Source organism: Heptranchias perlo, chromosome 27 (genome assembly GCF_035084215.1).
Source record: "Heptranchias perlo isolate sHepPer1 chromosome 27, sHepPer1.hap1, whole genome shotgun sequence".
NCBI classification, from domain to species: Eukaryota; Metazoa; Chordata; class Chondrichthyes; order Hexanchiformes; family Hexanchidae; genus Heptranchias; species Heptranchias perlo.
The window spans coordinates 27,501,259-27,528,633 of NC_090351.1; the positions used below are offsets into that span (position 1 = coordinate 27,501,259).

At 43.8% G+C, this 27,375-nt stretch overlaps 1 protein-coding gene across 1 annotated transcript in view; it reads left to right on the forward strand.

Moving 5' to 3' along the window:
* Nucleotides 1–1,489: 1,489 nt before the first annotated feature.
* Nucleotides 1,490–27,375, forward strand: part of LOC137344483 (complement receptor type 2-like) — a 48,615-nt gene continuing 22,729 nt past the window's right edge. Inside the window, exons 1-8 of the mRNA XM_068007478.1 lie at nucleotides 1,490–1,767; nucleotides 8,965–9,061; nucleotides 10,657–10,730; nucleotides 12,385–12,481; nucleotides 15,930–16,003; nucleotides 18,991–19,176; nucleotides 20,682–20,867; nucleotides 25,584–25,763. Coding sequence (XP_067863579.1) covers nucleotides 1,704–1,767; nucleotides 8,965–9,061; nucleotides 10,657–10,730; nucleotides 12,385–12,481; nucleotides 15,930–16,003; nucleotides 18,991–19,176; nucleotides 20,682–20,867; nucleotides 25,584–25,763 — 958 coding nt within the window. The 5' untranslated portion in view covers nucleotides 1,490–1,703. The remainder of the gene's footprint in view (nucleotides 1,768–8,964; nucleotides 9,062–10,656; nucleotides 10,731–12,384; nucleotides 12,482–15,929; nucleotides 16,004–18,990; nucleotides 19,177–20,681; nucleotides 20,868–25,583; nucleotides 25,764–27,375) is intronic.

Here is a 27,375-nt window from a genome sequence, read left to right on the forward strand (position 1 = left end):
CACTCGTTTCACCCCCTCCCCCAGCACTCTCAACAATTCTCTCCTCTCCACCACATCCTTCAGCACACAATCACAAGGGCACACTGCAACATCTCTCTCATTCCAAACACACTTGCCTCATCCTTTGCTGTCTTCACACCACACACGAACATCATTCTCTTCTCACGTCCTAGCACTTACACAACCAGTAACTCCTCTCAGGACTCCTTCCTTTCTTAACATTCCACACACTTGACTTTCCATTCATCACCTCCCCATCCTCATTATTCCATCTTGCTTCTTCTTGAGCCCTCAGCAGATGCACCATATGCACAAACCCCACACATCTCCACTGACTGTTTCAACAGCCACTCACTAACTCTCGCCCTCTTTTTCTGTGGGCAAGACAGCACATAATGCGAGGGAGTGGAGCACGTCCAACGATGGAGTACCACACCTAATCGGAAGAATTCCAATAGGTGAAATAGGCATGGGTCTGGAAGGTGACATCACGTTCAAGCACTTTGGAGAAGATTCAGGAGTGCACAGTGACATTCCGTACTATATCTGGTGCATAGCCCAACAATACAAATCTTCATTGTTCACCCTGTGGTCTTCTATGCCATATAATTTCCACATAAGGTCAAGTTTTGGTTCGTAGGAAATGTTGCTTGCCTATGGAAACTAGCTTTAGTGGAGAGAATGAATAGATAGTAGCCCATATTGTCACATACATGTAGTCGTCTTTTTCCATTATTGTTCATGATTTTAGTTTTCAGGCTTACGTGTAGATTTTTAATTCAAGTATTTGAGGTTGCTCTCAGATTTGGGAATTATTTAGGGATAAGGTTGAAGAGATGTAGCAGGGTTTTAGAAACACGGAAGAGCTGAAAGCTATTCCAAAATGTCCTACAAAAAAACTTTACTGGAAAACCTCCCAACAGCCCTTTAACGCTCAGAATGATAAGCTTCAAACTCTACTTCATCTCCTGCTCTGCAGATAAGAGTAATTGCTGTGCAATGAACGACATACCACAGAATAGTAAAGGCAATCATTCTATGCTGTGGTAAGCCTATATTGTACAAACAGAAGGCTTAGTTGTAGTGAATTATTATGTGGACTCCTGATCAGACTCGATCTTCCTTCTAATGATTGACTAAATTGATTGATTTTGCAGATCTCTTTTGTACCTGAGTAAACAGGAGTGGGGAAATTCAGAGTCTTAGAAATCAGAACAAAACCCAGTTTTGACCAACTTCCATTTGTATTTTTTGCATTAAAGTCCTGAATAATTTCACGTCTCTCTAAATAGCAAAAACCCCTTTTGCTTGAAGAATTTCAATGATTTTGAAAAAGCATGAGAGGAAAATCAATGGTGAGCAAACAAGCACACTCTCTATTGGAATGTATCCTAGAACTTTACAGTAAAACAGGGTTTATGGGATCATTTCAAAAGAGAATATTCTGATTGTGAAATTGTGTCCTTGTTCTACTTCACCTTTGCTTTTTAAAAGTGTGTTTTTTCTCTTTTTTGCAATTTCCCAGAAATGTTAGCTAGATTCTTGTGGACACAACCCTGTTTATAAATAAACCCCCTTCAAAATCAATAGAATCCAAATGTGGGCTTCCAGACAGGTTATTTGAAATTATTTAAATGATCCAGAGGCAGAGGGGTGCATAACCAAAAATCATCAAGTTGAGACAGAGAAGGAAAAATACAAAAATGTTTCAGAAAATTGAATTAACAATAACACTCATCTGTATGGTACATATCAGCACTACACTGGGTAAGAGATGAACTATTTTTTTATTGCTTATATTATTTGAGTTCATTTTATCATTGTGAAGAAGCATAAGAAAGGTGAACAATTTTAATAATGCTGGTGAATGGTTAAAGACAAAGTAGCACTGTATCATAGTTAATAACTAACTTCATTTTTTTGTATTACAGTGGTGAGGGAGCCTGATTTACATGAAGCTTTGTATGAAATATTTATTAACAAATACAATGCAGTGAATATGAAAAATGCCACTGACATATGGAATTTTATTTATATCAGTTGGTATAGATTCAGGCAAACATACTAGTCAAGAAATAAGTGTTTTGAGATTGTAATGTATTAAAACTTCTGGTATCTGAGGAGAATAATTGGTTTAAAAAAAAACTTCACCAGAAAACTTTAATAATATTATCAATTTGCCTTTTAATTGCACATAAACAACAAATTTGATAACCTTAAAGTTAAACCAAAATTTAAACATTTTTAAAATTCACTGGGGTTGATTTTCTATGTTAAGGGTGCAAGTTGTTATTGTAACTGGAAAAAAAACAGTGAACACTAGCATAATGGAAATTGTTTGAAAAAAAAATTGTGACTTGAGTAGGAATTCAATTACATACATCATCATTTAGTTTCCATCTTATACATCTGGAATTTAAGTGGGACAATTTGGAGCCAGTTTCTATTTCTAGAACAAATGTTACTTTCCACACAGTCACCACCCTCTTCATTTTATTTTGTAGCTTTTTTTTAAATGAAACAAATCTCTCCTCCCTGGAAGAAATTATCGACATATCAGGGTAGAAATTCCTTTTTGAGTGCATTTTCGTGGGCAGAATGGGCGTCGCACATGAAGTGCACCTGATCACGTGGACCGAAAGAGAACCCCAAATTTGTGGAATTGATTAAAATAAAATAGATGGGCTGACAACGCTACTCATGGTGTTAATTAGCAGCTTGCTTGATAGGGAGTGTCAATTTTGCGTATTCCTGATCCAATTTAACGGCAGCCTGCACTTTTTAATGGGGAGGTGCACTTTGGCTGCAGGCATCTACCGGAGGATTGTGGAAAATGGCAGGCGCAGGAGAATCTGCAAGGGCACCCCGATTTTCAGACACTGCTTTGGAGGTTTTGGTGGAGGAGGTCGTCAGGAAGAGAGGCATCTTCTATCCACCGGGCAACAGGAAGATTTTCAGGCAAGCTGCCCGGCGCGAGTGAACAGAGGTGGCACAGCGCGTCAGGGCAAGGAGTATTGCCCCCTGGACATGGCTGAAATGTAGGAAGAAGTACAATGACTGTACGAAGATAGCTAAGGTAAGCCTCCTAACTCATATCCATCATTATTCTATGGTTAGCTTGCACACCCGTTGGTCCAGTACTCTACCCTTCCCTCCCTCAATTACCAGCACTCACCTGCAATCACTGCAACACACTATGCCTCCTTCAGCTCCTCCTGCAACACTCTGCACTTGCTCCTCTCCTACTCACACTTCTGCCATCTTGCACACACCAGCAGCACTATTGTACCCAGAGAAGCATGCCCTCTAAACTTCTCATTACTCTGATGCTGACACGCTTCCTCCTTTCTTGCAGGGCAAGGTGGCACACAATAACTGGGAGCAGGCTGTCCCCACATTAAGAGCAGGTCATGAACATCATTGGCAAAGAATGTGTCAGGAGCATGGTGTCTGGCAAAGCTGAAGGACAGGCCCTGCAGGGATTTCAACCATCTTTCTCTCCCTCCCTTTCTCACAAACCTCACCCTGACATAGCAGCTGCTTTCAGAAGCCAGTCATCTGACTCTGGTTACCCATGCCATTAAAGGCTAACTCTTCTCGTTTTCTTACATTTCGGCTCCAGCAGATGCACGCATCCCTCGGGAAGAAGAGGAAGGAGAAGAAGGTGCAGAACATGAAGCGTCACTCAACCTTACACTTGCAAACACCAACTCAGAGACCGGCACCCCGCATAGTTCAGAGGGTGGGCTACAAGGGTCTGCACGTGGGAATTCACCCAGCATAAGCATGCAAGAACAAGGGCAGGAGGATAGGACAGCTAAGGAAGCAGTTCGGCAGAGGAAGATGGAGATGGAGTACAGGTGGAGATATCAGGCGTCCGCCATACATAAGATAGCAATCTACACGTACCTTTCTATGTGCACTGGGCTGCCTGCCAGAGAGCTTGCGCACAATGTCAGAGAGCATGGAGGCGTCCAGCTCTAACTTGTGCGCTGTCTTTGATTGCATGGTCAAGGTTGAGCTCAAACATGGAGTGAGTGGTCAGCTCTATGAGCACTGCAGGGGGACCCACAGCCATGAAACCTCTGGTTGCCTTAAATATTGCTCTTCTGTGAGGTCCAGGTATGATGATCGATTCCTGAAGACCTACATGCTGTAAGGCCTCCTCTGCTCTTACCTCCTTTGCCCTCTTCTTGCAGCCTGTGCAGGTCTTTGCTGCTTTCCTTGCTGCTAGCTCCTCCTCCTCCATTTGGGTAGACCCAGCAGCATGCCCACATTCAGCAATTGTGAACAAGAAAGATCAGTGAAACAGTTGTAGCTCTCCACAAACTCTTCCAAAGTATTTAACAGCTAAACAGTATCCAAAACAGCCAAAAACTTGGCTCAAAAGCACCCTAGCAGCCCTAAAACGACTAACCAGTGACTGAGGTGAGGATCCTTTTTAAAATATCGCTTCTGAAAGCTGCTTCCAGACTGTTCCAGCCATGATCTGTTGGGCGGGCTTAGGAGATGACATCTGAGGCCCACACGGACACCAAATTCAGGAAAGGGCCCCGATTCAGGCTCAGCATCCTGATTGTAATATTTAAATGATGCCTGCATTTGCTGCAGGCGGCCGCCGGGACGCCTATTGAACACCCAGACCAATATGGCATCACTTGCTTTTCCGGCGCGTTACGTTGCACTCCTGAATTGGACTTTGTGGCACCATTCTGGACTTGAAAAACATGCGAGACTCATCGCAATTTCTATCCCATAAGCTACTACTAGTGCTGTTTTCATTAACAGATTTAATGTAATTGTAAAGCATTTCCTTATTTATAGTACAGAGGGAAAATGTAATGCTAAGTAAAGTGATTATTCTTTAAGTATTTTCTTTCCACCCCGTTATTTCCGGAGTCCCCCAAGGATCTATCGTTGGCCCCCTCCTGTTTCTTATCTACACGCTGCCTCTTGTCTTCGGATGATGTCGCCATGACGTCAGGTTCCACATGTATGCTGACGACACGCAGCTCTACCTCGCCACCACATCTCTCGACCCACTTCTCTGTGTTGTCAAACTGCTTGTCTAACATCCAGTCCTGGATGAGTCACAATTTCCTCCAATTAAACATTGGGAAAACCGAAGCCATTGTCTTCGGTCCGTGCCACAAATTCCGTTCCCTCACCACCAGTTGGCCACTATCTCAGGTTGACCCAGACTGTTCACAGCCTCAGTGGCCTATTTGATCCTGAGCTGAGTTTCTATGTCCTCTCCATCACAATGACCACCTACTTCCACCTCCATATCATCGCCCTTCTCCGCCCACGCCTCAGCTCATTTGCTGCCGAATGCCCTCGTCCATGCTTTTGTTATCTCCTCACTCGACTATCCAAATGCTCTCAAGGCCAGCCTCCCTTCTTCCAGCCTCCATAAACTTGAGCTCATCCAAAACTCTGCTGCCGTATCCTAACCTGAACCAAGTCCCGCTCACCCATCACACCAATACTTGCTGACTTACATTGGCTCCTGGTCCACCAATGCCTTGATTTTAAAATTCTCATCATCGTGTTCAAATCCTTCCATGGCCTCACCTCTCACTATCTCTGCAACCTCAGCCTTACAACCCTCCAAGAACTGTGACATCCTTCAACTCTGGCCTCTAGTGCGTTCCCCACTCCCTGAGGCACCTGCAGCAGCAAAGCAGGGACAGCAGCTTGCAGGGCAGTGTAAGGACAGGGAGTTCTTGCAGCTTAAATTTCAAAATTGTGGGTGGTAAGCACAAATCGATTACTCTGCAATCGATTCCGCTCCTTGAAGGGCAATTTAGAATTGAATGGGCCTTCTTCTGGCCCTTAGCAGTGCTGTGTGCCAGTAACATGCTGGAATTACTTGCGTGATATGAAATGCAGGAATATTCAACGTCCACGTCCGTTCTGATGAGATATCTTGATAGTGGCAGCGAGCCAGCGGATTGGCTCCCCAGCAAATTCCCCCCCCCCCCCCCCCATTATAGTCTGAAAACGGGGGAAAAATTACCATGGAAAATCCTGCCGGAGCGTTCGCAGATTATTCAACTGTGGAAGCCACACCAGCTGACTCTGTTGTTGGGATTAACCCAGTGAGAAAAGAGAGCAAATAGCCACATTAGAAAAAGACCCAGAAGTTAACTAGCAGTTAATCAGCAGAATTAATGTTGCTTGTGGTCCTTTAATTCTGAGTGGCTTTATGAATGCACATGCTGGAAAACTTCAGTGAATCATGCGTTTTAAAATCAAGCTGAACAGTTCCAGTGTATTTAGGAGAATCGGGTACTGTATTGCATTAGAATACTGTCCTTTTGCTTGTGAGTCTGTGATTGAATCCAACCCATAGCGTCATAGAATGAGTACAGCACTGAGGAGGCCATTCGGCCCATCGAGCCCATGGCGGCTCTTTGTAAAAGCAACCCAGTTAGTCCCATTCCTCCACTCTTTTCCCCATAGGCCTGCAAATTTATTCCCTTCAAGTATTTATCCAATTCCTTTTTGAAAGCCACGATTGAATCTACTTCCACCACTCTCTCAAGCAGCGCATTCCAGATCATAATTACTCACTGCATAAAAAAGTTTTTCCTCATGTCGCCTTTGGTTCATTTGCCAATCAACTTAAACCTGTGTCCTCTGGTTCTCAACCCTTCTGCCAATGGGAACAGTTTCTCTTTATTTACTTTATCTGATGGTATGAAAGTGATGGCTTTCAAAGTCCTAAATTGGCTATACTGCTGAGCTTGGAGTTAAAGGCCTAGAAATTCGATCGTGATGCACCAATTTTATAGGCGTAAAAGTGACGTTTAAGGGTCAACTATTCCGTTCAGCTCACTATAATATTAAAATATGGGTCCTACGCTTGTTTTAGGAACCGTTTGGGAAATTGGTTTGCCCCAGTGCCGGTCTCGACATGTGATAAACTCGCCCAGCAAATTATGGTGCTAAATTCGCCTAGCTAATTGTGGTGCTAACAATCAGCTAGGACCTGCAGGCGCATTATTTAAAGGGCTCATCTACTCCAGATAGGTTAGTTGCTGGTTTGTCCTCTGGTTGTGAGTTAACTTTTGGGCCTTTCTTTGACTATTTTCTCTGTTCCACAAGTGATTTTGAACTCGGGTGCTGGATTGTTTTTGTCTGCTTTGCAAACAGTTTATTCCAGTCATGGGTGGTCTGATATGTCTGCCTTTGGGGCTGGAGGAGAAGGAGTGGGAGCAGAAAAGAAGACTGGAGAGAACAGGAGCAGCTGAGAGAAGAGGGAGGAGGATGGCACTGCGCAGGAAGCCAGGCCCACAACGGGTCTGCCGCCACCAGAAATATAATTGAGCAGACCATTGGCGTCCTCAACCAATGCAGAGCTAATCTGTGCTCTCGCCCTCCGGCGAGCTGGCAACTGTGGCATCCTATTCCCCTGCCCTAGCTCCTGCACACTTGTGCCCAGTGATGCACTACATAATGACCCCTCCTCTGACCTACCCTTTAAAGTACGCATGGTGCCAGTCTCTGAGCTTGGTCAGATTGAGTGATGCTCCTTCTTCAGGAAGGCTGCTCACCTCTTCCTGAAGTGACACAAGAGCCTCGGCATTTTCAGCACCTGAAATGAAAGAGTGGGACAAGGGTTAGCGTTTAGCCTGAAGTGAGAACACAGAGAGATGAGTGGCTGCTGAACACAGCTGCAGTTTGTCGTGCCGAGTGTGTAGGGTGAGATAGAAATGAGAAGGGAAAAAGGGGATATGGTGTGAAGAGACCCTACGTAACGTCTCCTCTGACATTTCCACTCGCCACGGCTATGACTTCCCCCATCCCCCAGCCGTGATGTGCAGCATGTCTTTCTCCATTGGGAGAGGGTGTGTAGGAGGGCTCGGCCTCCTCTAGTTGCTGCCCCTTGCCTCATGTTGTGCCGACCTTATCCTGGAAGAATGAAGGGAATATGTTAGTGATGGCCTCATGTGCTGTTTTGAGATTGTACCCATCATGGTCAAATAGTGCAGATGTGTGCAAGATGTGAGGTGTGGGGAAGTGTGGGTTGAAATAGTGATGAGAGTTGGTGCAGTGTGGAGTGCAGTGATTGTAGGAAAGTAGAGGAGAGGAGTGTGGCTGCACGTAATGCAGGTGTGAGGAGAGAGTAGTGGCGATGAGTGGTAGGATCCTTACCTTGAGGTCATTGAACTTCTTTTGGCATTGCAGCCATGTCCTGGGAGCTAAGCTCCACGCATTGACCCTCCTCAGCGACCTCTTCACACTGGCAGCAAAGGTGTTGCCTGGAGGGCTTTCTGCTCCCAGAAGGGAACAGTATCTCCCTCCTCCTGCCTACCGCCTGGACTGGGGCTTCCACCGCTGCATCAGAGAACCTGGGTGCCCTTTCTGGACTTCTTGCAGCTATCTTGCACCTTTCAACGTTTCCTGTTGTCTGCAACCACAGTGCATCTCTCCTTTAGGAGGTGCTGGCTGCCTTTAAGTGGCATCAGAGATGTCTGATATTCCACCCCTCCAGAAACAGGTAGCGCTGGCTGCATGCCTGACACATGAAAATGAGGTCCCAGCACAAATTTGACAAGGTCCCTGCACCCATGTGAATAGGTGCGTGCAGTTCGTGCCTCGCCCCCTGTGCGATCATATATCTAGGCCAAGGTACATTACTCAGCTAGCACAGATGGAGCCTTGAACTGCATCTGACCTGAGCTCTACCCACCTTCTTCACAATAACATTAGGTTCTAGAAGTGAAGCAGTACTCCATTTCACAGACTTGTTATTCCTTGGGAGGAACAAAATGAAAAGAAATCTAAAAACGCATATTAAAACAAAGGGAATGTGTGCTGTGATAATGTTAGCACTTCTGATTGTGTAAAATCTTTCAAACTAAAGGTCATTAAATTTCTCCGAATTACACTGAAAGCCCAAATTGGAGACTTGTGTATTCTAACTTCTTTATCTTGTCCCATTTTCCTTCGTCATAGTGAAAGACTGTGGTACTCCAATGCTCTTTGATAATGGATATTCTACTTTCTTGAATACCACTTACGGAAGCAGGGTTACACATACTTGTTACCCAGGGTAAGTATTCAATACACAACTAACGTTATAAAAACCACAAAGGGTAGAACTTCCAAATGCTGAAGTTGATATATGAACATTTAATGTGCACGTGCTACATTCCTGGGTGCTTTATTCTTATGCAAGTAGTTGCCCATTTATTTTAGTGCATACAGGAATGTAAAAGTGATTCCACAATCTAACACTCCCAGTGGAGAATGGAGTTTTCAGGGAGTGGGAAATTGAGGGTGCATAGTCTGTGATTTTCTGGATGGAAAATCACAGGCTGGGAGCACTGGATTACAGATTCTACCCACAAGTTCTACCCTCAGAACTCTAATTATCTTGTTAAGATATGGTTGAGAGCAAGAATTGGCTAATTACTCGCATTTACTAACAAACTGATAACACAAAGTAGCAGCTCTGGAATCTGAACAGGTACAGACCATGAAAAAGTTCTAGCATACTGTACATCAGTGGAAATGGGCTACACTTTTTTTAGTCCTTGTAATTACCTGCATCTGTGGTTCCTTGCTCGTTGCTGCATTGTAAAAATTGAAACTGATATTATATTGCTTAACGTCCTATAAAGCATGTTAACTGCACATTCTCAGTGATCAACTGTTGATTATCAGGTGACAACATTTTGCAGTGATTGTGTTACAATCATAAATCTATGACAAGAAGTGGACTAGTTATCAATGTCCTCTAAACATAGTTGCAGCAAAAGGAGGACACAACGCAGAACAAATCATAGAATCATAGAAAGTTACGGCACAGAAGGAGGTCATTCAGCCCATCGTGTTCGTGCCGGCCGAAAAAGAACTATCCAATTTAATCCCACTTTCCAGCACTTGGTCCGTAGCCCTGTAGGTTACGGCACTTCTAGTGCACATCCAAGTACTTTTTAAACGAGTTGAGGGTTTCTGCCTCTACACCCTTTCAGGCAGCGAGTTCCAGACCCCCACCACCCTCTGGGTGAAAAAATTTCTCCTCAGCTCCCCTCTAATCCTTCTACCAATTACTTTAAACCTATGCCCTCTGGTCACTGACCCCTCTACTAAGGGAAATAGGTCCTCCCTATCCACTCTATCTAAGCCCCTCTTAATTTTATACACCTCAGCCTCCTTTATTCCAAAGAAAACAACCCAGCCTATTCATTCTTTTCTCATAGTTAAAATTCTCCAATCCTGGCAACATCCTCGTAAATCTCCTCCAAATCCTGCTAGATTGGCAAATTACACTTTATAAATAGGGATTCAGTTATTCTTAGACTGTTTTTGTGAAATTTACACTGAGGAAGAAACACTTCAGTTGACCACTGACTACTGACGCTTCTGCTGACTACTGAAGAGAAATAGGCTCTTTGAATAAAACTCCACAGTCCTTAGAGATTCTCAGCTGTCTGTACGTTAGAGCATTTTTTTCAGTGTGTAAAATGAAAAAAATTCTAAATTGTTAAATAAAACAGTTTTGTGGCTACAAATAAAATAATGGGCACCTTTCTCTTTGCACTCTCCAGTCTTCTATCCAACGTTGTAGGAACTTTTAACTTCTTTCTGACCAAAATTGATTTTTGTTTCAGTTTCCCTTAAATGGCTTTGTTTTTTTTGTAGGTACATTTTAAATGGCAAATCATTCCAGTCATGTACTGTTAGGGGCTGGGATGGCAAGGCCCCAGAATGCATACGTAAGTCACAGTTCCATATTTAGAGTGACTGACTGACTTGGTAGTCATGGTTATAGAGCATTCCCCTGTACTGTTCTGTTTTATTTGCTCAGACATCATGGTGGTAAGAATCCTAATGTTTTGTGGTGGTCGAACAACTTATTGAGAATATTTGACCTCTCATGGTACGGCAGTTCACGGTATTTAAAGCTGAAAATTTGCCATCGCACAAAGTTCACTGTGAACTTTTGTGAAATTTCCTTCAGTCCTAATTATGCAAATTCAATCATTTTCTATGTAAATTTGATTACATTTTTTTCTGAAAATAGGGACATTTTCATTTCCTACCATAATAATCTTTTTGCATTTTACACATTGGAAAGAAGATGAAACTCATTAAAGCAAAACTCAGGTCCTGAATTTCTATTGGGGTGCAAGACCAGAAGTTGGGCGGATCGCTTGCAATTTAGGGGGAACCCAGATCTGCCAGGTTTCCACCCCAATGTAAAAGTAGGCCCAAATGCCAGAAGGGGGTGCTGTTGCGAGTTTTGCCTACTCCCACATCAAAGTTCTGCTTGGGGCCTGTCTGGGGGTGTTCCAGGACTACCCTGGGAATTCCATCCAGTAAGGCACCAATAGGCCCTGAGGGACCTATGCCTGCTGAGAGCCTTACTAAGTCCCCAAAAAGGTTTTCCAGCAGAGGAGATGAGTTTACCTGAAAATCAATGACCAGAGAAAAAACCCAGGGTAAATAAGAGAAAAAATAGTCTGGAAAATTCCTCTCCAAACCCCCTCAGGCGATCGAAACCAATCCAGGAGATCACATGGACCAAGTTTGAAAGATTTCATTCTACCGCTTGCTCTCTTCTAGTTTTATTATAGAACCCTTAATAGAAAAGCTACAGTACTGCAGTGATATAGGCAGCATCCAGTTACCAAATGCAATGTTACTTTATTCTGAATAGGGGGTTATAGGGTGACTTTGTGAATGACTATGCTTGAAAACTTTAGTTTAAAATTGGATGGAACATTTACAGCTCGTTTATGAAGTGTATTTGGGAGTAGTGGGTGCTGCAATAGATTAGAAAATTTGTACCTCAGGAACCAACATCTGATCCTAGCTCAGACTGACACTATAAAAGGTGTCTCTGCTGGCTGTAAGTGTCTTAAATGAATCTGGTTTGAAAAACCTCAGTTTCATTTTAGCAGCACAATCCTGCAGCATAAATCTGCATATAAATTCAATGCAAAAGGCACTAATTTGTAAGGTTAACTCAAATAAAGTACCAGAGCTCCTGGTGTAGAAAATAGAAGCACATTCTAGTAGTTATGGTTACTCTTTTGAGATTGGAGCTAAGATACATTGAACAGTTTTCCTCTGTATTTGATCTGCACCGAGAGTGCTTGATAAGCATATTGAGAATTAAGTTGGATCAGTGTTCCATTTATTGTCACTGATGGACTTCCATTATGACCAAAATTTTTCAAAGCTCATGTTAAAAATTGGAACGTGTACTGATATTATTAACTGTTGCAGTTTAAAGTTGTCTAGTGTTTTTGTACCGCAGGATATGTGGCATTGATTTCTATCCATTTATGTATTGCATTGAAAATTCAATTAGAGAATTGGTATTTTGTAATCTCTGCAACATTCCCATTTTCTTTCTCTGTGTAGCAAGATCCTGTGGCAATCCAGGGGAGATTCTAAATGGATATTATGAAGCACCAAGTGTTGAATTTGGAAACAAAGCTACATTTTACTGTGACCATGGGTAAGTATGCAGTACATAAACAACCATATGAAAACCCCTTGTTTTAAATTGTCTATAACAATAGCACTGTGATCATCCTGTTTGTAGGCATTAATAAACCTGGACCATGTCCTCTGAGTCTGCTTCTGAAGTTATCATCCCAAAAGTCTCCAAAAGTCATTCTATGGAATTCTTGGAGCAAATTCCTGTTCTACTCAATTAAGATTGATAGCATTGCAAAAACAGTAGTTTTTATGCTTAATTTTTCAATATATTTAGGACTGAGAGTAAATGTTCCTTATCTCACATAATGGCCAGAAATTGATGGTTTTTATTTCTCAAGTATAAAAAGCAGTATGCAGTCAAATCAGCTACACTTTGATTCAATTTGAAATAAAAACATTTATTTATGCATGACCATTTGCATAGACGTTTGATTAAAGCCCTGAAATTCTGAAGGGATTCTACAGGTTCCCGACCGGCGGGATCCCAGGGAAATGGCATAAATTTCTTGGGAGTTCCACTGTTCTCCTGCTGAAACCCAAAGCTTTATAAATTTCTTTTGGGCCCATTGCATATCTTTTTCTCCACATAGTTTGTTAACATTTCAGCAACTAGCTTCACCCACTTTGTTATTAAATAAATTCTCAATTTTACTTCCAATTCTGAAGTCAAAGGCCTAGAAATTGGGCCGTCTTAGAGCCTGTATTTCAGGCGCTACGCAGACACCTAAGGCCTCAAAATGGGAGGCAGGACGTGCGTGCATATTTCCAGCCAAAAGTGCACCACCTGCCATATTGGGTAAGGACAAATAAGAGGTGCCCTTTACTCACGTCTGAAGCAGGCATTAGACTTTTTGCATATGCAAATAAACGGCCTAATGCCTGCTTGAGGCCACCACTGCACTAAGGGAACCCAAACCGACAGAACACCTGCAACAAAAAAGATAAGTTACTTACCTCTGAATGTGGACCCGAGTGGAGCAGGAATGGCCCTACCGACCCCACATTAAAGGACCCACCTGACCACCGCCTCTCCCGGCCCCGTGATCTCCGACCCCCATGACCCCAGGCTCCCTGATCCCCGACCCAGGCACCGGTCCCGCGGGTCGCTGCCGCTACCCTGCTCCCCAGCTACTGATCACCCCTCCATCCCCCACCCCCCAAGGCAGAGCTGTCTCTCTGCAATAACAACCCCCACCGCCCCGCCCCCGTTAACGATCCATCTCCGGCCTTCATTTACCTGTGAGCTGCTGTGGCCCTAGCAGCGGCCAGATTTTCGTCACTTCTTCTCTTGAGGGCTCCTCCTGTAGCACCATGTTAATTCTATTGCGGTCCGAGGCCTAATATCCGGGGCTTCTCAGACTTCTCCAATGTGGCGCAGGGTAGTTAGAAATGGAAATGAGCGCTCACGAATTCCTAGCTCAATGTAAGTTTATATCACCCAATTCTGGTTGTCAGATCTTAAAGTTTAAAAAAAAATCCATATCTACACCAACAAATGATGAGTTATTATCAGTGTTGAATGCTGTGCACTGGACCTAGGATAGGGTTGCCAACTCTGGTTGGAGGCATTCCTGGAGGTTTGATCACGTGATATTCTGACCACATGACATCTGACCATGCGATGTCTGATCACGTGCTATCTGATCACATGACTATTACAAATGTTATTGCAGTTACCTTGTAAAGGTTGGGTCCCCTGTATTTTTGCTTGTGGTTTCACACCAGCAGCTATTGTGCAAAAAGTTCCCAGAACCAGGAGGCCACCTGACAGCAGGCGAAGAAGGGAAACCGAGAAACTATAGCACAGGAGGAGGCTTTCAGCCTCCGGTGCTGGCAGTCTCTCCTGTAACCCCCGGATCCTTTTATATTTCTCCTTTTCAGATATTTATCCCCTTCCCTTTTATATTAAATTTTAGTCTCTACCTGAATAGTCACATGTGGTGAAGGATCCCACAGTCTAATAGCCCTCAGTTTAAGAACCTTCCTCCTCCCTCCCCCCTTGGTTCTTCCACTTTACTGGCTGCTCCTCTCTATTTTGCTGCTGTTGCTCCTGGCTCTGCAGACAATGATGGTGCCCACCCCCAACCCATTCTCTCTCCCCCCAACCTGAGCCCAAATCTCCCGACCCCCAGTCCCCTTCACTCCCCGAGCCTCCATTCCCCAGTCTCCACCTCTTCCCTCCCCCCTATTTCAGAGCAAGTGAGGAAGTCATTTGTTGATTACAGAAAGGTATGTGTACTCATGTTTTACTTAACTTTCCAGTGTTGACTTACAATGCATTTTAAGAACACTTCATTGTAAGTTTAGTAGAGGATCATAATGGCAGAATGCATACAACTTCAGCAACTGTTTATGTACTTTCTAAATGAACATCCCCATGTTTCACCAGGGCACTCTTGTATTCCTGCCATGTCAATGTGTTTCCCTTGTGGCCCATTACATATAGCTAGCAATGCACACCATGTATACTGCATGTATGTATGTAGCTAGCAATGCACAACATGTACAAGGTACCCACATGCTGTATGTTCACAGACTTGCATAGGTTGTCTGCTGGGCTGGGTATTTTTGTCATATTCATCTCTTATGTTCCTCATTTCAATATGTATCTCTTTTTTATCTGCTTTCAGGAGAAGGCCACATAAAGCAAGGGACAGTGCATATAGACTGGAAGGGATTCACCACATCTAAAATAGTTTATCCCTTAGAAGTCAATGGCCTTAGATGAGCTGAACCATTGTGGAGATTCTGGACCTCAAATAAGTGCTGAGATGCTTCTCCTGGAAAACTCTGCCGCTAACCTTGACAGTGTATGCAGGGCTAGTGGGAGGGCCTGCAATTTAAGTATTTCTGACGGGCACCTGCAACATGATGGATACATCCTGCCATTGTGGAAAGGGTAGATATCGCAGCACTGGAAAGCTGCTCTTGGGGGTGCCCATGCCACTGACACATGAACCCCTTTATAAGGGGGTTGAGGAAAGAATGTTGGTACAATTCAAGGGTCTGTGCCAAGTCCCAGGTCTGGGCTGCCAGATGGGGTCCAATTATATCAGTCAGCAGGCCTCCTCTCGCTCAGTGAAGGCTACTGAGTGAATCCCAGGCTGGGGACAAGGAAACCTCTGGCCTAGGAATCCCCTCTCCCTAGCAATGCCCCCTAGGATACAGAGGTGATCTTGTTTGGAATAGCCAGAGGTTCTTCCCCAAACAACATCCTGCACAATCTGGTAGCACAGACCAAGAGCCAGTGTTTCCAGGTTCCAGGCCTAGCTCACGGGCCCTCAGCAAAATTCCCAACTGACTTAACAGCATGTGTGTGCCAGAAGGCCCACAGAAATTCAGGGCCTAGATCATTACTCTGAACAATGCGCTGTACCACTGTTCTATTTAACCTTTGGCTTGGTATTTGAGAATAGGTGATTTTTGTTTTGCTTTCTCCTCAGTGGTTTGTTTTTCTATTTTAGGTACCAGATGGTTGGAAGGAACTACCGGCTTTGTGCAGCTGATGGATGGGATGGGATGGTTCCAACATGTGAAAGTAAGTTACGGTCTCATGTTTCTTGGAGCATCCAATGGACTTGCTTTTCTGTATGAAATTAATATACCTTTTTATTAAGTTGATATTGGTTGTTATTGATATCTGGATCACTGATTTCACAATTGTACAGCATCACTCTGAACTGTCTTTATTTATGCAGGCTCCTTTAAAGTTAAGGCATTAAGTTTTAGGATGGAAGAATAACTTGTTGATAATGTGTTGATGCAATATCTTAAAACTAATTTAAAGCGTTCAAAGCTGAGAGTCTTCCATTACATGATGTTCCTTGTAAAAATATTACTTTGTCAATCCTACTTAAACAATTAAAAAATTCACCATTTAAATTTGAAGTTGTTAACATGAAGGACTGTAGGGAGGTGTAGCTGAACACGAAGAGACTACAGTGCTTAAAAAGCCCATCAAGCTTTTTCTTCAACATGTTCTAAAAAATTTTATCTTCGTGAAATTTACTGTTATATTTCGCAAATACATCAAAGGATTACCCAAAAATCAAATCTGGAATGTTATATTACAAAAAGTTAATGTATAAACTCCAACAGTGAATAGAGGCTATCTAGAAGTGTTGTGCATACTTACTTGAATCAGCATAGTATAGGTACAGACCTGAAGAGATTTGGGCTCTGATGTTCCTTCCTTTCCCCCAGTATAAGTCAAACATCCGACTCCACCTCAAGCGAGCTTCGCTGTATTTTCGGGTTCAGCTGCAATAGATAGCCTTCCCCCCCACTACCAGTCATCCATTCAGCCTTGGTAGCTCTTGAAATAATGGTGGCACCATGGAGTGCCATGAGATGAAGGAATCGTGGCAACTTCCAAGGGAGTGGGCATTAACATGTGTGATTCTGTACCTACAAACCAGCTGTACGTTCATGGAGTGAACACTTTTCTGTGCATGTACGGGGTGGCATTAGAACCAGTGAGCTATATGGCCACATGCATGCTATAATAATGCCCTACACTTTGAGAAATGCAGGCAGTTGGTAAATATGCAGGAAGATGGTAAATATGCAGTTCTTGTTGCTGCTTGCATTCCATGATGAATTCCCTGTCATCTGTAACCTGGATAAGGCAACGGTGCGCTGTAGGTTGGGAGGTATGATGTAGTTCCTGATATAGTTCCTGTAGTTCCTTGGAAGGCCCCAGCAGCACAGATAGTCAAGTTATCTTGATAGCTGCTGACAAAACCATGCCTGTCTTGGAAGTGGTTTCAGGTCTTCTACTTGGGTGTCTCAGTGGGGTAAGGAGCCATGGTTAATGCAGCTGCAGGACACTGCAAAGTTCTGCCATAGCCATTTTGGGGAATCATATTCACTGTGTGCAGGATTTTTTTTTGACCACATCCAGGTACAATTTGCCTTTCCTTGTACACCAGTGGTCCTACATATTGCCTAAGGTGCAAACACACGTCTTTTATTCCCCTTCTGATTTTCCTTCTCGAGAATCCATGCATAGAGAGGGATGACAATAACTCCTATATAGACCGCACACAGTGACAATTTCTTGAGGAAACAAGCACAGCTAACAGACAGGATGCAGCTTTAAGAAGTAACATTTTTGGAAACACAGCAAAAAAGAACTTAAATCAGTGGAAACAGACAGAGCAGCTACTCCCAACAAGTACAAACAGATGAATTCACTTGAAGAAAATGGATGCAACATGGGGACCATACTGTGGCTTATATCTGGTGCCTTATTCAGATGCTCTGGCCCCACTATGTGGTGATGATCTCCTTAACAATTTTTTCTCAGGATGTAAATGAGCCTGGTGCTCAAGCACTTAACAGCACAGGGGCTTCCAGCTCATATTATAAAGCACAACGATCATTGAGCAGACTCAATGGATGATAAGACAGGGCGGGAGTGCTCAATGTGCAGCAGGACGACTGGCACCGAACAGTCTCATAGTCTCATAGTTGGTTCATGACACTTTTTTCCACAGTGGCCACATGTTTAGCTCTTCCCATTATTAATAATGGGATAGTTCCATTATCATCTACTGGACTGGAAAATTGGTCCAGTGGAGATCAGGAACTTGCTGTGGGGAGTCAGGCTGGGGGGATACTGTATTCTATCCGTGCACTGAGTTGTTTGAGGTTTTAATCCGTGAAGCTGAAAGGGACAAGCTCTGCTCTGCAGAAATGCAGAGGGGCAGGACTTCAGCTGACAGTCTGGCCCAGCCTTGATTCTGTCCCAAATCATTAACATAAAAGGCCTGTGGCATTTACAATGCTTCCTGGTCATCCACACCATAGGGGGCCAGAATGTTCAGAGCAGCATCTTGCCGTTCCATCAGGGAGTGGTGCAGAGCGGCTGAAGATCATTTTTTTTTTAGGAAAGCCCATCAATTGCCCTCTTGCCACTTTCCTAACTGCAGTCAATTGCTCTGCAATCAATTGCCTCTTGGAAACTGGCATTAGGCCTTCATTTCCACATTGGTGCAGTGACTACGTTTCAGGCAAATGTAAGGAGTCGCACAACACCAGGTTATAGTCCAACAGCTTTATTTGAAATCACAAGCTTTCGGAGCTTTGCTCCTTCGTCAGGTGAAGTGAAGAGTTGCATAAAGGCACAGCATATATAGTCAGAGAACAACGCCTGGTGATTACAGATAATCTTTCTAACTGCCCTTTATCACACCTCGGCATACTTTAGGTTGGCTGCAGTAAAGGTGGAACTGTCAGGATTTCCAGTGGGGAAATGTCGTTCTGCCAGAATTGCCTCTCTCTATGACATCAGGACGGAAGGGGGGATGCAGCAAATGCTGGGTCCGCTTGCATCACAGTTTCACGATGCTTTAAAAAAAATAGAGGCAGCAATTGGCAGAACTTAGTCCTGCCCCCAATCCCACCCCTCTTCACCTGACTTGCACTACCTTTCCCTCCCCCCTCCCCAGCCCAGGAATTTCAGGTTAAAGTTTTGATCTGACAGTCTGTTCAGAACATTAACTGAATTTAATTTTTCCCCAGCTATCACATGCAATGATCTTCCACCTATTAGTAACGGGATAACTCCATCAGCGCCCAATGAAAGGCAGTGGGAATATGGCGTGGTAGCACAATATTCATGTATTGATGACTATACATTGATTGGTGCAGACAAACTTGTTTGTACAGCGACTGGAAAGTGGGACAAGGACCCACCAACATGCAAAGGTACAGAACTACCGGATCAGGATTAATTTGAATTGCTGTTTTCATATGAAGCCGGGAGCCTCAAAAGTAACACTTTACTGCCTAGATTTTCTGCTCAAGTTATGCTGGCTCCCAGGTGTAGTTTGAATGGAGCGCATTGGGATATTCTTTGGGAACAACTCCACCGGCTTCCCGCTCTCTTCCAACACTTCCACCGCTTTCTGACAGAAGTAATGTCGGGTGTATAATGCACAGATGCTGCCACCTGGAGGCACGCATTTCTGGGCAACCACCAGTCTGTGTGACTGTAGAACAGTGCATCAGAATGAAGCCTTCAAACCCCCTTTTAATGCTTTTCTTTGTGATCAGCCACTGCTTCCATGCTCCACATTACTGTGATGCCCATTACAGTTGCCACTGACACTGTCCTGATAAGTGGCAGACTGCAGTTCAGACAAACAACTTCTCAACACAGCAGAGGTGCTATAGCATCCTCCATTGAAAAGTAGGAAAATTAACAAGTTACATTTATAGCACCTTTAACATCCCAAGACGCTTCACAGGCACGTAATCAGACAAAAATTGGCACCAAGCCAAAGAAGGATCTATTAGGAGAGGTGACATTGCAGGCTGAAACACCTCAGGCAGAGAGACAGCACTGTCTCCGCCCTGTACCTTCTGTCCCCTCATGAGCTACCACCTTTTCTGTGCCTTCATCAACCCACGTGCTCTGTGGTACACCTAGTAATCCCTCCTCCATTTATCACTAGCTGTATATGAAGGGGTGTGTATATTTCTGAGATTGAAATGGTGATGCAGCTTCCCCAAGTGAATGGAGCTGCGCATCATTTTTTCACCCACTTCATCGGTACTTGCATTAAATTGTAATTTAGTCCAATTATTGCACACAGCTTCCTTAAGAAGATCAACACTTTATTTTTGTCACCTCCCACAAATTATGGAATTTATTTCTTACACCGCAGTAATCATTGCACCAGTGTTTGCCCTGTTGAAAATTTCTTGCCTTGCAACATGCCTGCTTAGTTCAGCAGTGCTGTGTTCCCTTGCGTTGAACAGTTACTCTTGCTTTTCAGCTCCTCCACCCATTAGCACTGTCAGATCGCTTGTTAGCTGCTCCAGAAATGAGAATCATTGCAGGTTTGGATGGTTTCTGCAGACAGTACACAAAGAATGTGGGCTGCATGTCACCTGCATGAGTAAACTTGGCTGCATCCACCACATAGATTTCAATGGGCTAGAGAAGACTTGCTATTAAATGGAAAGAGGTTAATTTGGGGCCTGGTCTCTTACAGTACAAATTGCTTACATACATAACTCGGTAAATCTACATTTTTAAGTGAACCTTATTTGCTTTGATGAAATTGCAGTCTTTTTTTTAAAAAAAAGAAAAGCTACCTCCATAGGAAAATACAGAAATTGGAAAGATCATTTATCCCTGTATACATACGGTAACTTATAAGCCCATCACTTACCCAGTGAAGACCAACATTTTGCTTTCTCGGCAGTTGTTCGCTGTTATCGTCATGAATTGCCTAAAAATGGACATATAGTAGTAGGATTTGGACCCAGCTACAAATATCGTGAAATGGCCACCTACAGATGCAATTATGGTTTTGAAATGGTTGGCAGCAATGTCATTGAATGCATGGAGAACAGTGAATTTCAGCCACCACCACCTACCTGCAAACTATGTGAGTAACCATTTGTTAAACTTAAGGATAGAATCAAAAGAAAATTTTTGAAACGATTTTTATTTTGCAGAAATTGCACAATGTAACTGGTTCAGTATGGATTGAAATTCCTATTTTCCATTAGTTTGGGGTTAAAGTGTAAGCAACAATTTCCTGAAATTGTCACAAAAGTGACAATTAAGGCCATTATTGGGTAGATAAATCCAATTAATTGTAGCCAGCGTAGCTTCCCAATACACATGTACGTACACACATGTTGGCCTCAGATCTCATGACTGTATTTATGTGGAGGTCCCAGTAAGAAGGAAAACGCCAAAGTTGATAAATGTATAAACCTTACAGATAAAGTAGATGTCTGACTTCAATACAATTTTAGAGGATCTAGCTTCTTGTGTTGGGAATTTAACCTATTCATGGCAACTGTTTGCATTTTACTTGGAAAGTTTACCTTTTGGACCCAGTGTGTAGAATCTGAACAAAAGTAGCAGCAGCTTGGAAGCAGCCAGAAAGGATGATACCGAGAAACTCCTGTGCTCATATCTATGAGAGTAAAGGGGATACTTCTTGTACATCCATGTTGCTGGTAACTATAGAGGTGGTTCTGTGATCTGTTGCTCGCAGGGAGCACTTTTCAGGAATTTCCATTCACTGAAATTAATGGATGGAAAATCTTAAGCTGCACTACTGCAATTTCCCAAGAGATGCTGCCGGTGAGAGGTGTTCCCTGTTGGGAACGCCAGATCACAGAATCACGCCATACGTATGAAACACACAGAAATACCAAAAATCAGCAAGAATAGTGTTATGTAGCACTAAATGAATTTCAATAACACTTTTTGTGCTTTAGTGTTTACATTCCAAATGACACAAGAGAAATAGCTTTTACCTCCCGCTACCTTGGTGCATGAGAGGAGCAGCTCACCAAAAGTGCGGTACACATATATCCTGGCCCAGGATCAAAAGGATTTCCTGTCCAAGGCCATACCCAGAGGAATCCCTGGCACAAGCCTACCCCTGGCATGGCCTTTTTTTAAAATTCGTTCATGGGATGTGGGCGGCGCTGGCAAGGCCAGCATTTATTGCCCATCCCTAATTGCCCTTGAGAAGGTGGTGGTGAGCCGCCTTCCTGAACCGCTGCAGTCCGTGTGGTGAAAATACTCCCACAGTGCTGTTAGGTAGGGAGTTCCAGGATTTTGACCCAGCGACGATGAAGGAATGGCGATATATTTCCAAGTCGGGATGGTGTGTGACTTGGAGGGGAATGTGCAGGTGGTGTTGTTCCCATATGCCTGCTGCCCTTGTCCTTCTAGGTGGTAGAGGTGACTGGTTTGGGAGGTGCTGTCAAAGAAGCCTTGCCGAGTTGCTTCAGTGCATCCTGTGGATGGTACACATTGCAGCCAGGGTGTGCCGATGGTGAAGGGAGTGAATGTTTAGGGCGGTGGATGGGGTGCCAATCAAGCGGGCTGTTTTGTCCTGGATGGTGTCGAGCTTCTTGAGTGTTGTTGGAGCTGCACTCATCCAGGCAAGTGGAGAGTATTCCATCACACTCCTGACTTGTGCCTTGTAGATGGTGGAAAGGCTTTGGGGAGTCAGGAGGTGAGTCACTCACCACAGAATACCCAGCCTCTGACCTGCTCTTGTAGCCACAGTATTTATGTGGCTGGTCCAGTTAAGTTTCTGGTCACTGGTGACTCCCAGGATGTTGATGGTGGGGGATTCAGCGATGGTAATGCCGTTGAATATCAAGGGGAGGTGGTTAGACTTTCTCTTGTTGGAGATGGTCATTGCCTAGCATTTGTCTGGCGCGAATGTTACTTGCCACTTATCAGCCCAAGCCTGGATGTTGTCCAGGTCTTGCTGCATGCGGGCACGGACTGCTTCATTATCTGAGCAGTTGCAAACGGAACTGAACACTGTGCAATCGTCAGCGAACATCCCCATTTCTAACCTTTATGAGGGAGGGAAGGTCATTGATGAAGCAGCTGAAGATGGTTGGGCCTAGGACACTGCCCTGAGGAACTCCTGTAGCAATGTCCTGGCCTAGTACCAGCAGAAGCAGCAGAAAAACAAAGCACAACTGTAGACCTCTCAAACTTTGGTCTCAGGCATCAGGACCTAGGGAGGGAGGAGTGTTCAAATTTTTCAAAATGGCCTCACTTCAAGTCTTTGGCCTGTCCACGGGACCTTCACAGACCCTTTGGTCAGCAGAGGTTCGTGAGCATGCCATAGGTCTATGTTTTCTCAGCATTATCATCCTGAGTCAAGCAGCCAGCGACTGATCCAGATAATGAAGCAGGAGGCTGGGGATGACACCTCCCAACTCATTTACAAACTATGACCCCCCTCCCTCCAGGAAAGCCCAAGAGCCCTTGTCAACCCAGGGAATGTAAAAGGAGCAGAGATCTGACACCCCTTTTTCCTAACCTTTGTGCCTGGGGAACAGGGTAAGAAGAAAATTGGCTCTGATGTAAACAGTCAAAGTCCATGCTCATTACATAGAATTTTTTAAAAATTCATTTCACAGACTAGAAATAATAAATTCCCTGAACATGTCAGTAACACATCTGTAATCTACTGAAGGATGTGCATGGATCCATATTCACCACATAATTCCTACAACTTACTTCTGTCAACTGAAACAGATGCTGTTAACTCATTAAATATGAACATAAGAAAAGTCAGGGATGAGAAGAGATGATTTGGGTTGTTGAAGTTCATTCCTCATACATCATTTCAGTTGCGAGGTCTTTTCAATCATTATGCCAACTGAAGTCAATCATTACAATTCACACAGATAGTGGGAAGCTGGTGAGCGGTACTGGCATGTGTTGAAATGCCATGTGTGGAGCCCTGTCTTCCACAACTTGATAACAGTGTGAATAACACTGAAAACGGGACTTATGTTCGCATCGCTTTGATAAGAGTAAATCACTCCTCCTTCAGTGCAGTTTGGAATCATGGCCTCGAAATGTCTGAGTTGGGCGAACACTACAAAAATGTACATCGGACGGGGGGCTGGTATTTGGGACGAAGCCCTGTTTTGCCAGGTCTCCACTACTTTTTTTCGCACAATGTGTCATTCTGACTGAGGTAGAAGCTTGTTGCATCTTCTCCCCTCCCCATGTGCTGATGTAAGAGGAGGAAAGGAGGAAGTAGAACTGATAATGTGACATGGCCAGAAATCCTGCCAGTTCTGCCTCCTTTGCCCAAAACGCAAAGTACGCCTGCACGATGCAGCTATATTTGCCTGGCCAGGATAACATCCTGGTGGAAGTGAGATGCACAATGTTAGTTTCCTAACAGCAATCTGAAGATAGAACTTTTTCTCAGAATGCCTGTAATCTTCAGTCCATTCTCCCTTGATGCACTGGCAAGGTGCCACCACAAAATACCTGGTTCCATGTGGAATGAACACCCAGAAAGCACTGCAAATGGCACTGGCATCCACTTCTTTTGCCCCTTTTCTTATTCTGCAGTTAATTAGGGCTTATCATTTTAATAGAGAGCTTTCACAACCGCTGCAAATCATGAGATAGCTCCACCTCTAAAGCATTTTTTATTTGTTCCTGGGATATGGGTAATGTGGCAAGGTCACATTTATTGCCCATCCTTAGTTGTTCAGATAAGGTGGGGTGGGTCTTTTCCTAACCACTGCAGTCCTTGTGCCATGGTGATCTAATGTTTCCACAATGGTGTTAAGTAGGGAATGCCAGGATTTTGACCGGGCAATGATGAAGGAAATACAGTCTGTGTCCAAGTCAGGATTGTGTGACTTGAAGGGAACATGGACCCATGACATTGCTAGGCTTGTCCTTCTCTGTGATAGAACCTCCCCTAACCCAGCAACCTCTATCAAAGTAAGCTTGGTGAGCTGCTCCATTGCATCCTCTAAATAATACATAGTGCAGCTGCAGTGTACCAGTAGTGGGGGAGAGAATAATGAATTGGATATTGAGTCCAGTGGCAGGGTACCAATAAAGCGAACTGTTGTGTCCTGGATGGTTTCAAACTTCTTGGATGTTGTTGCAGCTGCACCAATCCAAGCGAGTGGTGAGTATTCGAATATGTTCCTGACTTGAGCCTCGTAATGGAGGCGCTTTAAAGGGTCATGAGTTGAGCCACTCTTCTCATGGCATCCAGCTTCTGCCCTACTCTTGTAGCTATGTTGTTGATATGCCTGGTCCAGTTAAGCTTCTGGTCAGTGGTGACCAGATCCTCCCAGGATGTTGATGTTGGGGGACTCCATAATGGTGGTGCTGGTGAATATCAGAGGGAGGTTGTTTTCCTGTTGGAGAAGGTCAATGTCTGGCATTTATGTGCCATTACTTAACTACCACTTATTAACCCTAGCCTGGATGTTGTCCAGGTCCTGCTGTAGGCTAAAATGGGCTAATTTATTACTAGAGGAGTTGTGAATGGAGCTGAACACTGTAGAATCATACATCATCATGCCCATTTCAGATCTTATAATGAGGGCTAAGTCATTGATGAACCCATTGAAGATGTTTGGACTAAGGATTTTTTCTCATTCTCTCTGGAAAATGAGCAGGAGAAACTGTTAAACTGGGTTTTATCAGCACACTAGAGGCATATGATAACAAATCATTGGAAGAAGATGGGAGATCACTATCTCAAATGGGAGAGTTCATATATTTTTTTCCCAAGTATAATTGTTTTACCTAGCTGAGACTAATTAATGCATTGCTGTATTGACAGCTGGATGCTATCAACCCAGGAAGATTATTCATGGAACAATGTTAAACAAGAAAGATATGTACCTGTTGCGTGAAAAAATCACCTACAGATGTTACGAAGGTTATAAAATGGTTGGCAAAGAAGTCATTGAATGTATGGAGAATAACACATTTGTGCCGCAACCACCTTCCTGCAGACTAAGTAAGTAGCCATTTCTTAAACCTAAACACAAAAAAGAAAGACCTGGAAATAGTTCAAAAATATTTGTGCACCATGTTTGAAAACACCTTCTATTTGGAAGATAATCGACCAGAATTTCCTCAATCCCACTTATTTAGAAATTACGTTGAAATGTATGTCCATTTTTATACTAATCTTGCTGACGGCAATTCACGGTGAAATTTCCTAACAATCTCGTTAGCTCATGCCAGAACGTAAAAATCAGCGTAAACAATCAGGGCCCAAGGAAAGCGCGGAATTTATGCCATATTCCTTCTTTAAGCCTCTCCATGTATGAAAGTTAAAATTTAAAGCCATCAAAATATCATTTATGCACATTAGGCACAGCATGATTAAGAAAATACTATTATGGAAGCTTCTCAGATTTTAATGTAACTCATTCTGAAGGCATAAAAATACAAGCAAATAGAAAATAGAGTACACATCTCAGTGAGGAGAAATAAAAAAATTGCCATGAAACACCAGAAATATGACTTTGGGTCCTGCTTGCCTCAAATTTTGACCGTAAATTTACAGCCCATTCAGAACTGGCGAACAAGAATCTTGTGTCTCTTAGACTTTTGCATGGGCGGGAGCTATGTTAATGACCTGGGATCATTACATAAGCATTACGGGCACCCGCCGCCAACTGGGAGCCCGCCAGTGCAACCAAGGAAACTTCCATGGTGCTGCAGCAGAGATGCTTCTACTAGGCTCTCTGTCTAAATAGTTGCACTTTGGGGGCATTAGCATCCCTACTTGGGTATGGTAGCATAGTGGTTATGTTACAGGACTAGTAATCAAAGAGGTCTGGAATAATAATCCAGAGTCTTGGGTTCAAATCCCGCCACGGCAGCTGGTGAATTTAAATTCAATTAATTAGATAAAAATATGGAATTAAAAAAACTAGTATCAGTAATAGTGGCCATGAAACTACTGGATTGTCTGGTTCACTGATGCCCTTTAGGAAGGAAACCTGCCGTCCTGACCCAGTCTGGCCTATATGTGACTCCAGACTCACAGCAATGTGGTTGATTCTTACTTGCCCTCTGAAATGGCCTAGCAAGCCACTCAGTTGTGCAATCTAGCTACGAAAAATCAAAATGAGAATAAAACCGGACGGACCACCCAGCATCAGACCACTGGACACGACAAAGGCAAACCAAGCCCAGTTGACCCTGCAAAGTCCTCCTCACTAATATCTGGGGACTTGTGCCAAAATTGGGAGAGCTGTCCCACAGCCTAGTCAAGCAACAGCCTGACAAAACCATGCTCACAGAATCATACCTTTCAGCCAACGTCCCAGAATCTTCCATCACCATCCCTGGGTATATCCTGTCCCACCGGCAGGACAGACCCACCAGAGATGGCAGTACAGTGATATACAGTCAGGAGGGAGTGGCCCGGGGAGTCCTCAACATTGACTCCAGCCCCCATGAAATCTCATGGCATCAGGTCAAACATGGGCAAGGAAACCTCCTGCTAATTACCAACTACTGCCCTCCCTCAGCTGATGAATCAGTCCTCCTCCATGTTGAGCACCACTTGGAGGAAGCACTGAGGGTAGCAAGGGCACAGAATATATTCTGGGTGG